At 39.6% G+C, this 22,834-nt stretch overlaps 1 protein-coding gene across 7 annotated transcripts in view; it reads left to right on the top strand.

Annotated features, from left to right (window-relative positions):
- The window catches only part of KIF13B (kinesin family member 13B), a 129,254-nt gene that overhangs the window by 42,166 nt on the left and 64,254 nt on the right, over nucleotides 1–22,834 (top strand). For 4 of the 7 annotated variants that reach the window (XM_057427700.1, XM_057427696.1, XM_057427699.1 and 1 more), the window contains exons 3-10: nucleotides 8,356–8,371; nucleotides 10,410–10,470; nucleotides 12,227–12,319; nucleotides 12,973–13,153; nucleotides 13,518–13,605; nucleotides 15,055–15,189; nucleotides 18,640–18,752; nucleotides 19,180–19,291. In XM_057427700.1, the coding sequence (XP_057283683.1) occupies nucleotides 8,356–8,371; nucleotides 10,410–10,470; nucleotides 12,227–12,319; nucleotides 12,973–13,153; nucleotides 13,518–13,605; nucleotides 15,055–15,189; nucleotides 18,640–18,752; nucleotides 19,180–19,291 (799 nt within the window). The remainder of the gene's footprint in view (nucleotides 1–8,355; nucleotides 8,372–10,409; nucleotides 10,471–12,226; nucleotides 12,320–12,972; nucleotides 13,154–13,517; nucleotides 13,606–15,054; nucleotides 15,190–18,639; nucleotides 18,753–19,179; nucleotides 19,292–22,834) is intronic. The other 3 variants (XM_057427701.1, XM_057427698.1, XM_057427695.1) reach the window with 1 other exon arrangement.

The raw sequence follows: 22,834 nt of genomic DNA, 5'->3' as shown, positions 1-22,834 counted from the left end.
AGTTAGTATCTAAAAGAAGTAGACAACATTCCCAAAATTTTCTGAAAGTTCTCAGTGAATCATTTGTTTCCCTGGGTTGAAGAGTTCTTGCAGTAATTGGTGTAACTTGCAGTGATTGCCTGCTTCCTATGAGGGTGGAAAGCTTGAGGGCTACTCTGGAGGCTTGGAACCCCCATGGCTGCAGATTCACTCCTACTCCTGCAAATGGCTCTTGCTCTTAATCATGGACTGTTCTCTTTTTCTCTTCCTTGTTTGAAGCAGAGAGGTGCTGGAGTATATTGTTGATTTTTTTATTTTTTTTTTTTTGTCAGAGGATACTGAATGGATGCACACACTTGTGTACAGCTAGGTATATGTGCGTAAATAAAAATGGGTTGCCGGGGAAAAAAAACCCAACAATCAACGCTTCCAGAATGGTTCTGGATGATGTATTTGTATTTTCAAGGAAGACAAATTCAAGAAGGTTTAAAGTAGAGGCAATAATGAGTTTATGAATTGGATGATACATCTGCTTTGTCTACAAAAGGAGTTTTTAAAATACCCTTTCAGGGATTAAAAAAAATTTGTTCTCATTCCTAGGTGCTCCAAAAGTACTCCTCTTTCCTGCCACCCCTCTTTCCCACCTTTACTTTCTACTTCCAGCTGCCATTAGACTGCCCTTAGAAGTGTCTCTGGATGTCAGCATGTTTTTCTGTGTGAAGTGAAGGAGTGTTGACAGTTCCCAAATCCTGTACAAGGGAAGTGAGCAGGGAAGTGCCTGGGGAGTTTGTCTGGTGCAGTTCCTATTGGTGGAGGAGGTACTGGCACTGGTTTGGCTTGTTTCCAACTTCTACCCTTTTGCTGAGTCTGTAGGAAAAACCATCTTGCAACAAGGAATTGCAGTAAGCCTTGAGATCACTTTCAAGTGAGAATAGTGAGACAAATCTTTCCAAAATACTGCTCTAGACTGCTTTAACGCACTGAAAACAGACAGGGAAAAGTTGCTTTGAGACATTTTCCTTTTTCCCCAAGAGACCAGGTGACAGGTCCTCTGCCCTGGTAGCGCTGCCGTAAATACACACACAGAAGTCGAAAGCACTTTTCTAGACAGAAGGCTGCAAAAGTGGGCATGGCTATTTGACACTAGAAAGGCCTCACAAATAAAAAAATCTGTATTAAATTTATGATAAAGTTTCTCTTTCTGTTTGAAATAATTTTCCAATTGTTTTGTGAATGTGCTTTTGGTGTATTTAATCTCAGAGCTGAAGAAGCTTAATTGTTCATGGTGGTTATCATAAAGTCTCCTAAATCCCACCTGCCACACAAGAAAAAAAAACCCTGCATTTTTAAAATAGGCATTTCAAAACCTTACTATGAAGAAGCTGGAGTTAAGGAGCTCTAAACACAGTTTTGTTCTCTGCAGCTTACCTTTACATTACACCAGCTGCACTCTGTGTTGTGTGGTGAACTGTCAAGTTGCTCACAAAAAAACCCTAAAAAATAAAAACATTCAAAGTGGTAGCTATTCTGAAACTGGGGCTTCATAACACAATTTAGGCATTAATTGCAGATTACATTCTGTGTATTGACAGAAAATAGAACTGATAGTGAGTCCTGGTTTCAGCTCTGTTATTTTTCATCCTAGTAGCTGGTGTGGTGCTGTGTTTTGGCTTTAGTCTGGCTTTTTTGCCAAATTCCAGGGCTAGGACCATCATGTTTTCTTGTGGAGATCTATTGGTCAAGTTAATAGGCTGCCAAATCATAAGAGGGCTTCTTTCCTCCCTCCCATCATTATAAAATGATAGCTACATGAGGCTCTATTAAAAAACTGTGAATAAGTTCACAATAGTAATTGAAAGTTTGTGTACTGGCTGTTCACCAAATATTCTCTAGAACACAATGGTATCCTGACATCTAAGTGTTTACAAACAAAAGGGTAAAGTTGTAATCCCCTTGTCATAACACCAGCTTTATGCAATACATCATGCACCACTTGAATGTGGTCAGGTCTAAGCAAGTTATTATACTGGCAATACTGAAAGTTTAGCTCCAAGTAGAAACACTCCAAACCCACAAAGCTGCTGTTCAGCTGGAGTTCTTGGGGTTCGGTTGTGTTTTTTTTCTTTTTTTTTCTGAGTGAGCTGGCAAAAATTAGTTTTGTCAGTAGAAACTAAGTAACCACCAACTATGCCTGGAATGCCTTGGAGCACTGGAGGAATTTTCCAAGTAACAGCGATTACTTTTGTTCCTTTTAGGCTTTGAACTGTGTATGCTCTTTCAGATTTTCTTTGACGAATGTAGGGATTTTGTTTTAAAGAGACTGTTTCTGTTAACAAAAAAACTTTTTCTGAAATAGGGCAGTTTGCTTTTCTCTCAAAGAGCTCAGTATTGCTGCGGAGGTAAAATCAAGACTCCATAAGAACAGCATTAATTGGAGGATACCATGGAGGAACTGGACTCCAGTGGGACTCAACATTTTAATACCACTTGGCCTACATGTGTTGCATTAGTTATTTAGTTATGGGGAGTAGGTGATACATGATGCAGTTGTGTGTTTGTGTCAGAACCTGGCATAGTGATTGTGTTGCTTTTATCTGCAAGATATTAGTAATAAAATCTCAGAATCACGGAATGGTTATGGCTGGAAGGGACCTGTGGAGGCCATCTGCCATTTGTCCTCTAGGTGCTATGCTGGACTTTCTTTCCTTGGACTCAATACTGAGAACATACCTGGGGCTGCTTGTCCTTTTGTGTGCAGTGAGCGAGAGTTAAGGTAAAGTTGTAGCAGGGCATTTCTCTTCCAGATTTGCTTGAAAGTGTAGAGCAGGCGTCATGGCTCGTATTTTCACATAACAGTTTGGGTTGGAAGGGACCTTAAAGCTCATCCAGTTCCAACCCCCCTTCCATGGGCAGGAACACCTTCCACTAGACCAGTTTGCTCAAAGCCCCATCCAACCTGGCCTGCTAAGGATGGGGCAGCCACTGCTTCTCTGAGCAACCTGTTCCAATGTCATACTACCATCACAGGGAAGAGCTTCTTTCTAATATCTCATGTAACTTTAACCTGACAGAGGGGAAACTTATTCCCCCTTGTCCTATTGCTACTTGCCCTTGCAAAAAAATCCCTCTTCAGACTTCTTGTAGGCCCTCTTTAGTTATTGAAAGGCCATGATAAGGTCTTCCCAGAGCCTTCTCCAGGCTGAGCAAGTACAGCTCTCTCAAAGAGAGGCCTTGGAGCCTCTTTGCAGCCTCCTCTGGACTCATTCCAACAGCTCCTTGTTCCTCTTGTGCTGGGGAGCACACAGCTGGATGCAGAACTCTAGTTGGTGTCTATAGCTGTGAGTGTTCTGACAGGGTCTGTGACTGGGGGTATGAATAGTTTACCTGGTAATAGATTTAAGAAGTGTCAGAAACACAGTGGTTTGCACTATATCTGTACAAACTTAAAAAAAATAAACTTGCCACAAAGTGGAATTGTTCCTGCAGCTGAAGGATAAATTGTGATGACACATAATGCCAGCTTTTTTAATGTGTGTGAGTACAAATTGATTTAAGGCAAACTAACTCTGATGGGAGCATGAATATGTGGCTTTACAGAGCTGGGAGATATGCATTTCTGCTGTTAAACCCCAAGTAGTTTTTGCCTATCAGTATGTTTTTCTAGTTTTAGTTGCTTTCTAGTTCCTGAAAGCAGTTCCTGCTTGAGGGCATGAAACAGTACTTATTATATTGGAATTTGATATGCTTGTTTTTGCAGTGGTTATGGAAGATTGAAAGTGGAAAGCAGTAAGCATTTCTGGAGATTTGCTGAGACTTTCTTAATTCATAGTTATTGTTGGAATTGTTCCTTCCCCCCCCCTTTTTTTTTTAACCTGCAAATTCTCATTCTGTTTCACTATTCCAGAAGCAAATGGTAAAATGCTGTGTTCCAATTCTGTAAATTCAGCATAGCCTTGTGCCACTGAGCAGTATGAACCAAATTTATAGTTTGGATGTCATTGTGGTCACTGTCAGCATAGGTAATGTTCTTTTAAAAAAGAAAAAAAAAACAGAACAGAAAAAATGTAGTCTGGCTTGTCAAATCCTGTCCTAGTGCCTCTCTACCTCTTTTCCCTTTTTTCTGGCATGCCGCCTCCCACCTTTCTCCTCCTGTTTGCCCCATCTGCCCATTTGTGATTCAGGCAAAAAGCAAGATGTGCTGTGACTGATTTAGAGCATGTGCTGATTTGCCAGCTGGCCGCTATCTCTGAGCTGCTGGGTCAGCCAAACAGAACAGATAAGGTCTGAGCTGTCCTTGCATCTTCCCAGTAATGTTTCACCTCATTTGCTGTGGCATTTTCCCCATGCGATATGCAGAATCTCAGATATACTTAAGGTCACTTTACCTTCCCTCTCCTTTTGAACATGGAAAGCCAGAGTAAAATTTCATTTAAAATGTTATTAAAATAGTGCTAATAGCTGATGCTGAACAGAGTAGATTATCGTGCTCAAATATATAGTTTAACTATTATTAACCACACATCAAGCTGTCTGGTGCATTTGACATGTTGGAGGAAAGAGATGCCATCCAGAGGGACCTTGACAAGCTAAAGAGGTGGACCCATGAGTACCTCATCAAATTCAACAAGGCCAAGTGCAAGGTTCTGCACCTGGGGGCAATCCCAAGCACAAACACAGGCTGGGCAGACACTGGATTCAGAGCAGCCCTGAGGAGAAGGACGTGGGGGTGTTGGTCAAGGAGAAGCTCAACATGACCCAGCAGTGTGAGCTTGAGCCCAGAAACCAACCGTGTCCTGGGCTGCATCACCAGCAGTGTGACCAGCAGGTCGAGGGAGGGGATTCTTTGCCTCTGCTCTGCTCTGGTGAGACCCCTCCTGCAGTCCTGCATCCAAAAGGACATGGAGCTTTTGGAACAAGTCCAGAGGAGGCCACAAAGGTGCTCTGAGAGCTGGAGCACTTCTGCTATGGCGATAGGCTGAGAAAGCGGAGGTTTAAGCTCCCTTCCATCCCAAAACATTCTGTAATTCAATTGGGTATCCTATTACTTTTTAAAAAACAGACGTGGTAGTGGTGTTGGACATAGAATTATGTGCTGGTGGTCTCAGCTGGGAGCTGTTCTGTTTCTGTCTGGTGTTTAAACTGTGCCTGAGGTCTGTGAAACCACTAGCATTTTCATAGGAAACCAAATATGTCCTGATGAAGAAGCTTATACTGTGTAAGAGCTAGCTTAAAAATAATTACTCATGGCTGCATGTCTTCACTCTCGAGACAGCATGTATATTCACTTGGCTGCAACAAACAAAATAGTAATAAACGTAGGCAGGTTTTTTAGAGTATTCTCTTTCTCCTTTTTTTACTTTTAGAAACCTTAGATACATTAGATTCCACCTTCTTCCATTCGACAGCAAGTTGAAAAAAGAGGAAAGGGGAGCTGGCGGAGGGAATTCCTGTCAGTCTTGATTCAGGTGAACATATGTAGCTGAGTACATCTTAGTGACATTCTTCAGTACCTAGAAGATAAGTTTTCCCTTCCTGTCCTGGATGTTTCTGCTGCATCTGAGATAGAGGTAAATTGCAGCCTGCCAGCAGAAGAGCAAAACCAAGTCTTGCCCTCACCTCTGAAATGGCCTTGTTGGTCGTGGTAACATCTGGATAGCCACTGGCTGGTGCTTTGAGTCCTGCCACAATCACTGTGCCTTGTGCTCCTTTTCACCCTCTACCTTGCAGATGCTGGTTTGGATGTGGGTTTTTGTGTGAGCAGTTTGCAGGTAACACAACACTACATGATCTTTTCTGCTTTAGAACTACTCCAATTCTTTACTATTCATTACAGTTACAAGTTGTCAGTATTAGGATCCTCTGGATGTTTTTTGCTAATGCCACTCTGAACCATAGAAAATGTTCTTTGCATACTTTGCCATCATCTGTGGTGTTGTTGTAGGAGATACTTCCCTGCTCTGAAGGTGATGCTGTAGCTTGGTGTTTACTTTTTCACCACTGCTGAGATGAACTCTAGCAATGCGCCGTACTTGGGCATGGAGCCTCTAAACACCCAGCACTTCTCATCTGTGCTTGTAGCTAAGCAGGCTGCTGTGGGTGCAGTGATTTGCTATGGGATTTTGAATCAGGCTGAAGATCTTTTCATGGATTTCTGGGCCCAGCTATCGCAGCTGCTGCAGTGATGGGTTCGTACATGCTCAGCACAATGCTGCATAATACAGTGTGCACTGTTAATGCTTTCCTTAGGGAAAAACTTGCCTGATTTATTCTGTTCTTGGCGTAAAGTACACAGAACAAACTACAGCTCTAGATGTCTCTGCTGTATCCTAAATGCTGTATGCTGGGTTTCTTAGATGTAGGGCTTCCTTTTGCTTGTGTTGGGATTAGGTGAGGCTGTAAAACATGGGTTTGTGTGTTTGTGCAGCTCTTTAGAAAATTCGATACTTACTTTAAGACCTTTAGTCTGAATTAAGCTTCGTGATTTACAGAGCCTAACATCCTCTTAAAAATGTATCTGTGATAGGACTTCTGAGATTATATCCTTGTTGCTATTTTAATCCAAATACTCAATAATACATCCTGTATTGAGGATGCATTGCCACATTATAATCCTGCCTTGGGACTGGGCTGGACAATATGAGCGCTACCTCTTGCTGAATTAAGAGCAGTGTCACATCTCTGAGTGCTGAACTCAAACTCAAATCTAGGCTTGCTATTCTTATTTTACAACAATGGTCTTCCTGTAGGAACAGGAATAAGACTGCCTTGTAAGCAGGAGTTTACAAGTGAAGTCCTTCAGCAAAGCACTCCACTAGCATTTTAGAGCACAGAAAGCCAACCAAATCCTCTTGCATCTGTCTTTGAATGATGACAGAATGGGTTTGGGTTGGAGGGGACCTTAAAGATCATCTAGTTCCACTCCTCTGCCACAGGCAGGGGTGGCTTCCACTAGACCAGATTGCTCCCAGGCCTATCCAACCTGGCCCTGAGCACTTCCACGTATGGGGTAGCCACAGCCAAAGATCCAGAGGTGCTCTCTGGTGTTCTCTGTTGATATCAAAGCCCTGGTGAAGGAGACTCCATCAGTGCACCTCCATATCTATAACTCACCCAGAAGCAACAGTTAAGAGTCTGCAGCAAGCATGCTGCTGAGGATCTTGGAAGAGCTTCTATTCAGTTAGCCAGGTGCAGGGTGCATGTTGTCGCTGCTTACTTGAATGACCCTGCATTGAATGACTGTTGCTTGAATGAGTGGGGCAACCTTGGCTTACATAGTCATCTAGCACAGCTGGTTACGCTGACTGCTATCCAAAGTCACTGTTGTTCCTGTTATGTCATACAGATACGCATATTAGATCCAAGCATGAGTAAAAAGAGATGATGGACTTGCTTAATAAATAATTATTTTTGAGAGATGGTGCTAAGAAATTACTATTTTTAAACTTGCTTCTCAACCCATCGGAGCAGCAAGAACTCTGAGGGTAATCTTACATGGCTCCCATGTCTTTCTCCTGCTCTGTTCAAAAGAAATCAGTGATGCTTGTCAGAAGACTTCACTTGTTACTGATGTCAAGAGCTTCTTAATCTCATTTAGAAGGTCCAGGACAAGGAGAGATACCGCTCCTTTGTTATGCGTTTGCTGCATTCTTCTGTCTTCTGTAAAGGGGAGGCTGCGTAACCTGCTCTCAGGGCATTGACTGATGCTGTGCCGTTATTTTAAAGATCACTCCAGTAATTTTGTAATTGCTGTTTAAAATCAAGCAAAAAACCCTAACCAAACTTTTAAATTATGCACATAACAGATAAAAGGTATTGCTAGTCTCTGCTCCTGCTTTTAAAGGAAACAACTGTTTGCTCTGTGGTCCCAGCAGCCATGAGAGAGCTGAGTTGGGCAAGTCCACAGGTTGGACTCTGAAATTTCCTCTTGAATAACGTATCTGAAGTTCCTGTTCAAGTGGTTTTGGAAATTTTTACGTTGCCTGGGTGCTTTGTTTTAAGAGACAGTAACACCCACAAAGCTAGAGAGAGAAGTGTCACAAGAAGAAAAAAAAAACTGGGAGTGAATGAGGAAGAGATGGTGGCAGCATGAGGAAAATCAGTAGCTTTAGAGTTAAAAATCAACTTATTCAGAGCAACATCTCAAATCTTACTCCTGAAAAGAGATGAGCATTGGTTTATAAAGTGACTTAGAATCTGTAAGCAAGGGGAGATCTTAGGAGAGAAATGATTTTTTTAAATACAGCTCTCTAGTGATGAGGCATTAATGATAGAGCAGTTATGCTACAATCACTGCAACTAACAGTTTGTTTTTTCTTTTGTCTTTCTTCCCCCAACCCTGTATCAAATCCTTTCTGCTCCTGATGCTTTGGGGAACAGCAGGACCCAACCAAAGGTAAAGGCTTTTAGTGCACATTAAGTCAGTGTGTGAAAATTGTTGTATCACTTATTCAGCCTTGGGTTATCCAAATATTAAAAGCATTTTGACAAAACAGCTCTGTAGTTAATCAGCTGTTGAGAAAGAAACTTAAAGCATCTCCTTGCTGCAGAAGAGCACTGTACAGCCTCTGCCAAATAATGAGTCACAGGAACAAATGAGAACATACATGCTCAGCATTACAGACTGTGAATGGAGGACTCCTTGTTGTTTGTGGGCTTTTAAAAGCATTTTCTGATATTTGTGTTAAAGCAAACTCATTTTGCTTTTACAGCTCATGATCCCATAACTTTGTACTTTGTATGAAGACGTCAATCTCTACCCTAGCATATCAGGATTCAGCTTTATTGATGTGGTCCTATAGCCAATATTTTATTAAGCCAATATTTTATAGCTAATAGTTTTATTAAGGCCTGGGATGTTATAATAGCATGTTTAATTGTACAATGAACTCAAAGAATAAAAAAACCCTTAATTTTAAATAAACAAGCTATTGTTTCCTCGGAGGATATAAAGTTAACTCACTTTTATCTCTTCATGCAGGGATGTTAACATAGTATAGGGAAAAAAAACAAAGCAAAACACAAAATTAAAATTTCAAGGATTTTTCTATATTAAGCATTTTCATAAATGTAGGTAGTAAGTTGGGATGTGTTGATAGTATGGATTTTCAACTCTTGCGTTATTTTTCTAACTATTTTAGTTGAAATACTTGATCAAGATTTGTTTCATCTCTACTAAAATGGAACTTAAAAACGTGTTAACAGATGAAATGAAATTTTAGAATGCAGGTTCGGAAGGTGAATGTGCAGTGCTGAAAGGGAAAGAGCAGCCTTCATGAAGCTTTAGGAGAAATAAACAGCCAAAAGGCAACACGTTGCACTTCCCTTTTCCTTTCTCCTACAGAATAAATTTTGCCCATGTGACTATAGGTCAAACATTACCCTGATTTTTGTTTTTTTCTTGCAAATCCATACCGTGGAGAGTTTTTTTTTTTTGCAAACATCTGTCCCAAAATACACGCTGTCTTATTGCAGTTAAGCTTTAATGATGAAAAGTGCCTGTGCATTTTGAATGGATTGAAATTCTCTATTTAAAAAGTTTGGTTTTATCAAATTGAAACTTCTCTATTTAAAAAGTTTAGTTTTATCACAAGAACAGTAGCACTATAAATTGCTCTATGTTGGTCTTTATAAGTCTTACACTTTGGTGATGACCTACTTCTCTTCTACATAGAGAGATGCCTACCCTAAGGTGTGTTTTTAATTTATGTACATGGGAGACATGGGGAGATGGTAGGCAGGAGCAGCCAGAGGACATCTGTCATTTTGTAGAGTAGAAAGTCTTGTGAAAAATGAATTGCAAGGGTGGGTTTAGAGGAAGATAAGAAGAGCTCCTTGACATCCACTGGCTTTCCACATGGAAAACTTTTGGAGAACATGGAATAGGATTTACACAGTAGAGAGTCAGAAATAAAGCAAGAAACAGGCTGGCATATGGGATAATCATGGAATCACAGAATGGTTTGGGTTGTAAAGGACCTTAAAGCTCATCCAGGGACACCTTCCACTAGACCAGGTTGCTTCAAGCCCCATCCAACCTGGCCTTGAACACTGCCAGGGATGGGGCAGCCACAGCTTCTCTGAGCAACCTGTGCCAGGGCCTCACCACCCTCACAGGGAAGAACTTCTGCCTAATATCGAATCTAAATGTCCCGTCTGTCGGTTTAAAGCCTTTCCCCATTGTCCTATCCCTACAGACCCTTGTCAAAAGTCCCTCTCCAGCTTTCTTCAGCCCCTTTAGGTATTGGCAGGGTAAGAAGATGCACTATTTGTTTAGGCTTCAAACTCATAGAATATAAGTAATTCTGCAGCAATATATATTATGCTCAGAATGCCCTGAGGAGCACAATGTTAGCCAACATAATACAATGCTGTCAAAATTTGGATGTGTTTGATTTAGCAACAGTTTTTATAAGGTGTCCTCCTTCCGACAGGTGTTTGCTTACGATCACTGCTTTTGGTCTATGGATGAATCTGTCAAAGAGAAATACGCAGGTAATATTTACTGTAGCTTTGTGCTTGTTGTCTCCAAGTGTGAATGATGTCATTAAAGTACAATATTTGCTCTTGGGCACAGACCATATGGCATGAAGTGCCTCCCACTGTATGACTGCTTGTCAAAAGAAAAAGGAAAAACTTCAATCATTCCTGTTTCTATTCTCTAAAGATGATGATAGCAAAAGGCATTGCTACCCTTTTGCAGTGTAGGAAATTGAGAAATCCATCACAATAATGGGTTAATCATATTTGCATCTTTATTTAAAATACTCTTTCAAGTCCATAATTTTAAAAACATCAAATCCTTTTTAGGATTTGAGGAACATTTCTATATGTAATTTCATGTTTCATAGTGCTGATGGGAGGTTGGCATCATGTTAAAACTTAATAATGTTGTACTAGAAAAAAGCCTAATGTAATATAGAACTATGTGAATTCATATGGTCTGATGAGAATGTGTATTTAATTCAAATTTTCTATGTATTATTATGGCACATTTTGGCAAATAGTTATGATAAAATATATTTGGAATTACCAGTTTTGTGATCTGTTCCTTTCATACTTGTTATCTTTTAAAATTGGGATTTGGTTAAGGTGCACATGCTTCTAGTTTTTAATTCCTTTGCCAAATAACTAATGAATAGTAATTTAGTGAGAAAATGAGAATAATGTGCACTTTCAGCTGTACAGATTGCATAGGAAGGTAAGATTTTTGTTTCTCAAACTAATGGAGGCACCTGTATTATATCACTTACATATTACAGGTGATATATATATATGTCACATATGTATATATAAAATAATATATTAATACAGATATCACCTGTATTATCACTTATATTATAGTCACTTAGATATTGGATGTGTTTGGTACAAAACCATTCCACTTATGTGCTCTATTAGCCAGGCACAGTTGTTAGGAGTTTTGCTGGGGAATTTTGCATGCGTAAAATTAGAATTGGACTTGGATGTCAAGATAAAGACTTCAATGAATGAGAGAAAGGAAAAGCTTTCAAGACCATTAACATATTTGAGAGGACTTTGCAGTCCATAAAGTTTTGTCATGTCTTGTTGAGACTTTAGTTCTTCTGTTTGTAAAAGAAATTTTGAAAATAGAGATTTTGCTTGAACAAGTAATATCCAAATATATGAAGCATTTCTTCCCCTCCTTGGAAAAGGAGCCGAAAAGCTGTTCCTACAGATTTGGTTCAATTACAAAAGATGTGATATACCTTATATTTTGCTAACACGTACCTTGTATTATGTCATCTCCCACATGGTTGTGGTTCCTCCTCTGCAAAAAATCACTTTTATTACTTAATATCTTATACGTATGCAGTAAAATCTAATGCTCTACTAAGTGCCATAGATTAAAATCAACTGATAGTTTTTAAAATGTACAGGCTGTGTATATTTTGAGATGGTGTCATTCACCACTGGAATAAATTCTGCAGTTGGCAGTTGATTTTTTTGCTGATAAAACCTTTGGACATGAACATTGATAGGATGTTATTTTAAGCACATACAGGTATATGCGTGATAATTCCAGCTTCTGATTTTTGCAGTAGCATAAATCCGGAGCACATATGCTGGCTGATGGTCTTGCTCATCTAGAGGGAGCAAATACAGAATGTGATTTAGGCCACAACAGCAGAAAATCACAAACTGCTTTTACATAATCACTGAAGAATCGAAGTCAAGGAAAAAAACTCTTTTGCTTTGTTACAGCGTTAGCTTGTGTGTTGTTTCTTAGGTCAAGATGTTGTTTTCAAGTGCCTTGGGGAGAATATTCTTCAGAATGCCTTTGAAGGCTATAACGCTTGCATCTTTGCCTATGGGCAAACTGGTAAGTCCCTTCCAGACATAAGGGAGAAATACTGTCGATAAAAAAGGTGGTATGTTCTGACTGGAGACCCTTTTCACAGCTGTTGTGACATTGTTCCAGGAGAAATGCCAAGTGATATAGGTAAAAAATGTTTGTCTCTTTTGTAACTTTAGCTGTGAGGTAGGCAGGGTGAAAAATAGGATTTTCTCCCTTGCTGCTGACTACCCTTATTTTCACACCTTAGATTATAATCTTTAGAGTGACCGTGATCATCTTCAGTTCAGTGCATCACTCATATTTTCTGCTTCTTCAGTTAGAATAATCTTTAATCATTGTAAGTGCAACATGCAAAAATGAGCATGCTTACACAATTGATTTTTCTTATTGAGACACACGTGGGGTTTTGTGGGTTGTCATCTACAATGAGACTGTATCTACCTGAAAAAAATCTTTTCTGTCAGTTTGAGGTAAGTTTCTTGGTTTACTTTTCCTTTTAATTAAATAATCTTTAGCCAAATACTGGTTTGATGAAAGTAGAGAACTACACAAATATCTTTCACTGAAATGCAAAATTTATTTTTATTTTATTTTTTTAACCTCTTTATTTCCTTTCCATGTTCTGCAGAGCAAAAAACATTGTTGCATGCACACTAATCATAGATTCGTTCTCACAGGATCTGGAAAATCATACACAATGATGGGTACTGCTGACCAACCTGGATTAATCCCTAGACTTTGTAGTGGACTCTTTGAAAGAGCACAGAAAGAGGAAAATGAAGAGCAGAGTTTCAAAGTGGAAGTATCCTACATGGAGATATACAATGAGAAAGTCAGAGATCTTCTTGACCCAAAAGGGTGAGTCAGCAGCACTGTACTGTGTTGTCATACACTCTTCGTTTCCATAACCAGTTTGCCTTAATGGATCCCATGTCAGGCATTTGCATAGGATGGCTTTTGTTTCTTCCTGGTCTCAGTATCCTTTTGTTTTAAATCAAAATGAAGTAGTAAGACTGAAAGCTTGGAGTAAACTCACCCCGATGCTAGCTTTTATGAAGTGACAAAATGTGTCAGCATTTTACATGGTTTGCATTATCATCCTTGTTCTGTGCTTTATTATGGTATTTGTAAGACCATAATGTTTGAGATCTGTCTGTGAGAAATTGACTTTCTATAAATGTTGTCTGAAGTCAGTCATGTGCTTTTTTTTTTTTCCAACCAGAAGCCGTCAGTCATTAAAAGTTAGAGAACACAGTGTTTATGGTCCTTACGTAGATGGCCTATCCAAGCTAGCCGTTGCTAGCTACAAGGTAAGGATCAATTTTATGAAATGCTTATGTTGACATTCTAAACACTAGGGTACTATCCCTTAAGTAGAGTAAAACTATTAAGCTGTTTCTGATTGCTGTGGTAGAAACATGGATTTTAGAGCAAGAGAGCTGTAGGATTGTTGTATTGTGGTCACCAGGGAGAACAGGGTTAAGAGCAGAAACTCATCTTCATCTGGTACTATTCAGTAATTCTGGAAATAATTCAACAATTTAATGAAACAGCTTTCCTCCCAAACTTAAGATGAGCGTACGCTGTGTCCATGAGAAAACATTCCATGACAGATTACAGAACCAGGATTTAGCAGAGAAAAGCTTTCAGTATCACATTTTGTCACTGACTGTCATGCTATTGCCTGGTAATTTCACTTACCAGTAACACACAGACACACTGGAATTATAAACTAATGGCTGTTTACAAGGCAAATACATGAGGACATGACATAAAACTTGCTTGCTGGATAGTAAATTTGTAAGAAGCATAAATGTACTGTGTGACAAATTAATAAATATGGGATGAAAGTCTGTCATCTTAAGCAAAACATGAAAATGGTGCAACCCTTCCTATTGCAGTTTCTCATCAACCTCTCTGTGGTGGTTTCTGTTAAGCCAAGATTGTGTGCTTTTCGTTTACATGTCACCCAGCAGCTTTTGTGTAATGCAGAATACAGAGTCAAAGTGGTCTATGGTGGTCTTCCATTTAATTGGTTTTGGGTTGTTTTTTTTTTACCATCATCCAGCTAGAGATGCATAAATAAACATCAGGGCCAGGACTCTAGAGTTTGAACCATTTTGCAGGATTGCTGTAAAACCCTGAAGCAGTGGAGCTGTGTATTTCTCAAGTATCACAACTTAGTGTATCAGAGGAGTTTATAAGCTGTTATACAGAGAAGGAATATAATGGCCTCTTTAGTGTGGTTCTGTTTAATAAAACTTTTGTTAAATCTTTAGAATTATTTGGGTTGGGCCTCACCACCCTCACAGGGAAGAGCTCCTTCCTAATAGCTAATCTAAATTTCAGCTTTTCAGTTTAAAGCCATTCCCCCCTGTCTTTGAGCCTTCTGTCAGTATTACAGATTTCAGGAACACGTGTTTGACAGCTGGGGTTAAAATGTTCAAGTGTTCAAACATGAATTGCTGTTTCCCTACTTTTTTTCTTTGCTTTTGAGTATTATGCAGCCAGGTGCATTATTTTTGTTGATAATTTAATATCTAGATAGCGGTAATGGATAAATATGCATGTCACAGCATTGTGCCATTTTTACTCTTTAAAGGGGAGATCGCAGTATTTTTTTCCTGACATTTTGTGAACAAACAGCAGGAAGCTCAATGAGAAAATCCCTGCTATATTTTATGAAAATGAGATTGTTTCAGTAGATAATAAAAGAATGTTAATGCAGATATGCTTATGGCTGTGAAAATTGTACCTAGGACATCGAGTCCTTGATGTCTGAGGGCAACAAATCTCGAACAGTGGCTGCAACCAATATGAATGAGGAGAGCAGTCGGTCCCATGCAGTCTTCAAGATCATCCTTACCCACACGCTCTATGATGTACAGTCAGGGGTGAGTAAACAAGTTACAAAGTCCAAATGTTAAACTTGGATTGGCGTCTCTTGCTTTAATGTATTTCAGAAATTCATAGAAAAGTTGGTTGGAAGGAATCTCAGGAGGCCATTTGCCTGCCCTTGTGCACTGCTAGTGTGAATCAGGTTAGCTCTGGCTTTGGCTGGCTAAGTTCTAGTAGTGCTCAAGTGCTTGTTCTGCAGTGTAGGGAAATCAGTTTGAATAGGTTTAGAAGTGAAATGTGAGGTTTTTTTAAATGGAAAACAAAAATGCTGGACCCAGCTTGCAGCAGACCTGCTGGAGGGTGTGGGAAAGATCTCTTATTCCTAGAATCTAAACTGAAGAAACACTTTTTGAGCAGTAGTGTGTACTGTACGGACTTAAGGCAGAACTAAAGACAAAATGTGTAGATGAAAAATGCAAGAACACCTGAGTATACATCTGGTAATCTCCTTCAAGAGCTTATTTCATGCAAATACGTCTAAATGACCAACTTTTATGAAACAGAACACTTACTAATTTCAAAAATTTTGCATTGTATGGCATTATTATTTTTATGCATATTAAATATCTAAAAGACATGTAAAGAAAAATAATTTCATATTTTTCTTTTCCTTATATTTAAATATTTCTTGGAAGAGTGTGTGAAATATATTTATGTGTTAATATTATTTAATTGCTCACAGAAAATGGTGATGAACTGAAATTGAAATAGATCTTTCATACTAAAACTCTTTAAATTGTTAATAGATTCTGTGCTTGGGCAATTCTTTAATATCATTAAAGATTTGGAGAAATTTTGAGTATTCATGGAGCAAATATAAAGTGTGTATGTTCCTAACTATTGAATGCAATGCAAAACATGATGAGCATAATTATACCTATCAGCCAAAATCATTTTCATCTTGTTAGCAGTAATGAAATAATCATAGAATTATAGAATAGTTAGGGTTGGAAAGGACCTTAAGGTCGTCTAGTTCCATCCCCCCTGCCATGGGCAGGGACACCTCACACTAAACCATGTCACCCAAAACTTTGTCCAACCTGACCTTAAACACCACCAGGGATGGAGCATTCACAACTTTCCTGGGCAACCCATTCCAGTGCCTCACCAACCTTACAGTAAAGAACTTCTTCCCTATATCCAGTCTAAACCTCCACTGTTTAAGTTTGAACCCGTTACCCCTTGTCCTGTCACTACAGTCCCTAATGAATAGTCCCTCCCCATCATCCTTATAAGCCCCCTTCAGGTACTGTAAGGCTGCTATGAGGTCTTCACGCAGCCTTCTCTTCTCCAGGCTGAACAGCCTTAACCTTCTCAGCCTATCTTCATACAGGAGGTGCTCCAGTCATCCTCTTGGCCTTCTTCTGGACTTGTTCCAACAGTTCCATGTCCTTTTTATGTTGAGGGCACCAGAACTGCACACAGTACTCCAGGTGAGGTCTCACGAGAGCAGAGTAGAGGGGCAGGATCACCTCCTTCAACCTGCTGGTCACGCTCCTTTTGATGCAGCCCAGGATACGGTTGGCTTTCTGGGCTGCGAGTGCACACTGAAGCCAGCTCATGTTCATTTTCTCATTGACCAACACCCCCAAGTCCTTCTCCACAGGGCTGCTCTGAATCTCTTCTTTGCCCAACCTGTAGCTGTGCCTGGGATTGTTCCGACCCAGGTGCAGGACCTTGCACTTGGCGTGGTTAAACTTCATGAGGCTGGCATCAGCCCACCTCACAAGTGTGTCAAGGTCCCTCTGGATGGCATTCCTTCCCTCCAGCATATCAACCGAACCACACAGCTTGGTGTCATCAGCAAAGTTACTGAGGGCGCACTCAATCCCACTGTCCATGTCAGCGACAAAAATGTTGAACAAGACCAGTCCCAACGCCGATCCCTGAGGGTCACCACTCCTTACTGGTCTCCAGCTGGACATTGAGCCATTGACCACAACTCTTTGCATGCAGCCATCCAGCCAGTTCTTTATCCACTGAGTGGTCCACCTATCAAATTGATGTCTCTCCAACTTAGAGACAAGGATGTCGTGTGGGACAGTGTGGAACGCTTTGCACAAGTCCAGGTAGATGACATCAACTGCTCTACCCCTGTCCATCAGTTCTGTAGCCCCATCATAGAAGGCCACCAAATTGGTCAGGCAGGATTTCCCCTTAGTGGAGCCATGCTGGCTGTCACCAAGCACCTTGTTGTTTTTCATTTGCCTTAGCATGCCTTCCAGGAGAACCTGCTCCAAGATTCTGCCAGGCACAGAGGTGAGACTGACTGGTCTGTAATTCTCTGAGTCATCCATTTTCCCCTTCTTGATAATGGGGGTTATATTTCCCTTTTTCCAGTCATCAGGAGCTTCACCTGACTGCCATGATTTTTCAAATATGATGGACAGTGGCTTAACAACTTCATTCACCAGCTAAACACTTCGAATCAGCAGTCATACTGTGCTAAACTCCTTGATTTGATGTAGTTTGTCATTGTGTTTTTGCTGTGGCCAAGCTGTGAGCTTACCATGCATATTTTTTGTGTGGTCATGGTCAGCCTGAGTTCTAGGTGGTAGTTCTGATTACCTGTATCTTCCTGTGACCACTGTGTGAGTTTCTGGAACAGATTTCTCTGTTTTCCCATCTGCTGGTTCTTTCAGTCTTGGAAATGACTTGTTTCAGTATGGCCTGATGATTACATTATATTTTGAGAAACTTAGAGTAACATTTTTGAAAACATATTGATTCTAATTATCCTGTTCATTTAGCAGAATGTAGCACTTTGTGCTACCAACATGCTAAAGTTGTCAATGCTGCAGGAGAGCAGCATGATGTGAGCAAACTGTTCTCAAAGGCAGCTTTCTTTTCCACTTCATATTGACATATGAAATTCGTGGAGTGTTTCAGAATGCTGTTTTTTGTCAAATGAGAGTAAAGTATTTGTAACTAAACCTGTGTTGCAGGTTTAAATATGTATCTTGAATTGCTTTCTAGGAGGACATAAGGGGACCTTGCAGTTGTAATAAATTTCGTAAATTATAACGTGCTTCTTGTCAGGCTCATTTTTTGTCTCCGAAAACCAGGAGCAACCTGGTATAATATCTGAGGTTTTTAGAGGACTGTTTTCAAGATGGGATTGTAAACCCCATGTCACTGTGACTCCTTGGCCTGTACTACCTCTGCATTTTTCTCTGTTTAATTTTACTAATATGCTCTGTGTAGCTCTCCTCTGGAGGTTTCTAAGATGTCTTGAAGATATTACTCTGACTTCACATGCTCTGTTCTTTTTGAAGCAGCAGGTAGTGAGTTAACACAGAATACTGTTCAAATTCAGTGACTTTCAGAGGTGTTGGAACAGCTGCAGAGAGTCTACACCAAGAAATGAAGTTTGATTCTTCTTAGAAAATACATCCAACTGTAAATCAAGTGAACTAAAAGTAGCTGTTCTCTGATTCCTTCTGCAGACATCAGGAGAGAAGGTGGGCAAGCTGAGTCTGGTGGACTTGGCCGGTAGTGAAAGGGCAACCAAAACTGGTGCTGCAGGAGACAGGTTGAAAGAAGGAAGCAACATTAACAAGTAAGACTCTGATTATTTTTTTTTTTACCTTTTTTTCCTCAATGCTATCATGACTGCTAAATACAGCATGCTTGTGAAATAGAATAAAGTCAGTATAAGCTCTTGTAGCTGGTTTTCTTCTTCCCTTTCCTTCTTCTTCTGATATACCAAAGTCTTAAGCAGAGATCTCATTCAGACATCTGTTTAAAATGATTGGCATTTTTTCCCTCTGTACTTGTGTTCCTATAACTACCACGTAATTGCATTTTGAAGACAGGATGATTAAGGCTGAAAACAAGGAGTAGAGCTTTTGTGAGAAAAGAATGATAAAAACTGCATTAGGAAGCTTCTCCTTGCACTCATTTTTGGAGAGAAAGTCACTGTCTAAATATGCATTTGACTTATGAATATTTACACTGGTTAATGGCTGCTTGTGTTCTCTGTGCAGATCCCTCACAACCCTTGGGCTGGTTATTTCTGCCCTGGCAGATCAGGCTGCTGGCAAGAACAAGAACAAATTTGTTCCTTATCGTGATTCTGTGCTCACTTGGTTACTTAAAGTAAGTACTCTGATCTTGGTTTTTTAAAGAGAAATAGAAGTGAGAAGAAGGGGAGAAGAGTGCCATTCAGTAAAATAAAGGCCTGTTCTTTTCTGCCTCATTTTCTGTTTTTGATGTTAACCAATCTGATGTCTTTGGAAAATTAGCTGGATGTAAGCCATTAGTATCTCTATGAATCAAATGTGTTCCCTGTCTTATGCTGACCTGTAATGGTCTAAAGAATAAGGAAATTAAATATATATGTATATTATGCATTAGTTTACATACAGCTTCACACACAGCCTTAGGGCTAATTGCCACATGCAGCTGAATTTTGCATGCTCTCAAGGTTAGCTTTGAAGATTTTGATTAAGACTATTACCTTTTCCTAATTGTCTAATACATTTGTTAATATACTCTACTTTTGTCAGCAAAGTATGATTGCAGAGCATTATCCCAGTTACAGTCTGAGGAACAGGTCAGAAGACTTAATGCATCATATTCATATGAAATAAATTGTTCACTACTGTGTAGGAGTCTATTTGGTATTATTTTGGAGAAAACGAGTGTATCATGATGGCACTTGAATCACCTGTAAAGTCTAAATGAAGAAACACATTGTTTATATATGTCAAATTAAAAGGCAAGCTTTTGAGTTTGTTGTTCTCCCCACTTCCTATGTACAATGGCAGTAAAGCAGGGTAGCCTGATGACAAAAAATCTTGGGAGTACAAGTTTGATTTTAGGAATAGTCATCATAAGGATTTTTCCCATGTTCTGAATGAATGGCAAGCACAAATGTAACTTCTTGTTTTCATTAAAAGCTTGCCTGCTAGTGAAGGTGGCTTGTCTGTCTTTTCCTTATCCTGCCTGGTACAGCTTGAGCAGTATTGTTTGACTTGGATTTTGAAGGATTAGTGAATTAGGTGTCATACGTAGGTGATGTTATTTTCTTTACTGTAAGCTGTCATGTTGCTAAAATTTTTTTCTTTCATCCTTTGATTGCCAGGATGTTTCATAACCATGTCTCATAGAAATACTTACCAGGTATCCTTTTATTCCTTGTGCTCTGTTTTATTGTTACTGAGGAGCAGCTAAGCTATTTGTTAGTAGAAAGATATAATCTGGAAAGAAACTGTTTTTTTGGCACCACCATCCTTTTTCTTTTCTTTTTTTTTTTTTTTGTCTTTTTTAGGTGCTCTGGCTAGGTTTGGTTGTCTTGAAAGCTCTGCTTTGCTTCCTCACCCATTCTTAGCAATGTTTTTAGATATTGTTTCAGTTGGACATCCCTATGATTTAGCTGCACGTGTGGTAAGAAAAAGAAAGTTAGTTGCAGGTTATACGTAAGTGTGGAGATTAAAAAGGTTGTTTTCCTTAAAGAGATTTGAAAACAAAGTGGCCTTTAGTGTTTAAATAAAATAAAATCTCTGCATGTGTAACCCTTGACACCACAAGCCTTCATTTTTCTATGTGTTCTCTTTTAATGAGCCATAAACCCTTTAGCGTGACTACCGTGAAATGATTTATCTCTTCTCCCAGTGTAAACATCGCAGATACTGGTCACCAGGTAGTCATGAGGGCTACATAGAAATAAGAATGGCATAACAGAAATAGTGTCTATACTTTTCCTACAGTAAAATAAACCCTCATATTGCAGTGTTCCTTGCACTAAGACTTTTTTAGCATTTAAATATATTTTTGCCTCTGTATAGTCACACCGAGTTTTTAATGGAATTAAACAAGTGATTTTTGGCTCTATGCAAAGATGGGAACAAAACCAGCACGCAGCTTGGTTCAGTTTGCCCCATCAGCATGTGCTTGGGTTCTTGATGGGGCTGTAACAGTCTGAGCAAGCAGAGCGGAAACTTCCCTAACGGATTTCTAGCCTTGTTGTTAGAATTAGTTATGCTGCTCCATTTCTAAACAAATCCAGCAAGCAGACTGAAATTCCTCTTTAGCACCTGTCTGTTGCATTGTAGCCATGATGACGATGGGCATACCCAGCACTTGCTTTAGCTCATAAATAGAAGTGTACTTTTGTTCTGCCTTCTTTCAAGCAAACCTTCTTTGTGTCTTTAACATCCAGCTATGTTAAGTGCAAACAAAAGGTTTGGGGCTTTTGGATTTTTTTACAAACAAGCTCATTGAAGAAAAGCTTTATTTAGGAAGGGGAAGATTAAAACTTTTTTTTTTTAATTAAATATCAAAGGCGGGATATATTCATTTAAAGAGGCCTGGTTATAGAAGCCATGAGATGGTGGGCTTTCTCTCTAGCTTTCAACTTTTAATTATGATGCTGAAGTGGGGTAAATGTGTTCTGACACTAGGAGTATCTGTCATAGAGTCATTCCACAAATCTAAGAAACAAGCAGTGTTCAGGAGACCCCAAGATGTAACACTCTTTGTTTAATTTTGTTGAGATTATTTAGGTAAAAGTACCAAGTGAAAAATATTATTGCAGAAGGAAGCTTGAAGATTAGCATCACATTATGTGTAGGAATCGAAACAGTTTGACAGTGCTTTAACTTCTTAGTTTTATCAAATAGTATCAGCACAAAGAGCTTGTTTTCCCATTATAGTAAGAAGCCCTGCACTTTTACTGATGGCTGCTATTAAAAATATCATATCTGATGTCTGCATTTTGTTTCCACAGTAAACTTGGTGCTAGAGAAGTCTGGGCTAGCTTAGTCTTAGAAATAACTAAACTTATTCATTTCCACTGTGTGTGTCTATCTCATGCAAACCCAGCCTAGCCAGGGTAATTTGCAGACATTGTTAATGAGAGGCTGGCTTACTATTTGTCTACCTTTCTTGCTTAACATTAAAGAAACCAGTGAAATCATCAGAACAGTTTTATACATAAACCTTTATCAGACAGTCTGGCATTGGTTTCGAATAGCTACGGTCCAACAGGAACTTTGCCCAACTTATAATGGGTGTATTGTGAATTATGTTGTATCACTGTAACAGCTTTCTCAGCTGCCTGTACAGCAGAGTTGCAATTCAAATAATTAATTAATCCTATTTTGTAGCTAATTAGTGCAGTGAAGGAGGTTCCCAAAATACAAACTGTTAAGGTTTGATTTGGAAGTGGAGTACCTGGCCAGCTCTCTGATAAACTTCTTTTGATGCAGAACAGGGACTGCAGTTACAGAGTGTCATTCCTAATTTGTGAAAACCGTTGAAGGATTGAAGAAAAGTTCTGGCTTTTCTAGAGCCAGAAATCCAACTGAATGAGTCATGTGCTCTTGTTAGTCTTTTTAAAGGTTTCAGTAAGTGCTTTGGAAAAACATTTCTGTGTTACAAAGTGGGTCCTACCAGGGCATGTATTTGTTGGAGTAAATATTGACTGCTCCTCAGATGAGGAAAAAAAGTACTCTGGTATCATAGAATCACAGAATGTTTTGAGTTGGAAGGAACCTTAAAGCTCATCCAGTTCCACCCATGGGCAGGGACACCTGCCACTAGACCAGGTTGCTTAAAGCCCTGTCCAATCTGGCCTTGAACACTGCCAGGGATGGAGCAGCCACAGCTTCTCTGAGTAACCTGTGCCCGTGTCTCACC

Source organism: Pezoporus wallicus, unplaced genomic scaffold (assembly GCF_028554395.1).
Source record: "Pezoporus wallicus isolate ANWC-B61680 ecotype Strahan unplaced genomic scaffold, APGP_CSIRO_Pwel_v1 contig_6464, whole genome shotgun sequence".
NCBI classification, from domain to species: domain Eukaryota; kingdom Metazoa; phylum Chordata; class Aves; order Psittaciformes; family Psittacidae; genus Pezoporus; species Pezoporus wallicus.
This window is presented reverse-complemented; position numbering and strand designations above follow the sequence as displayed.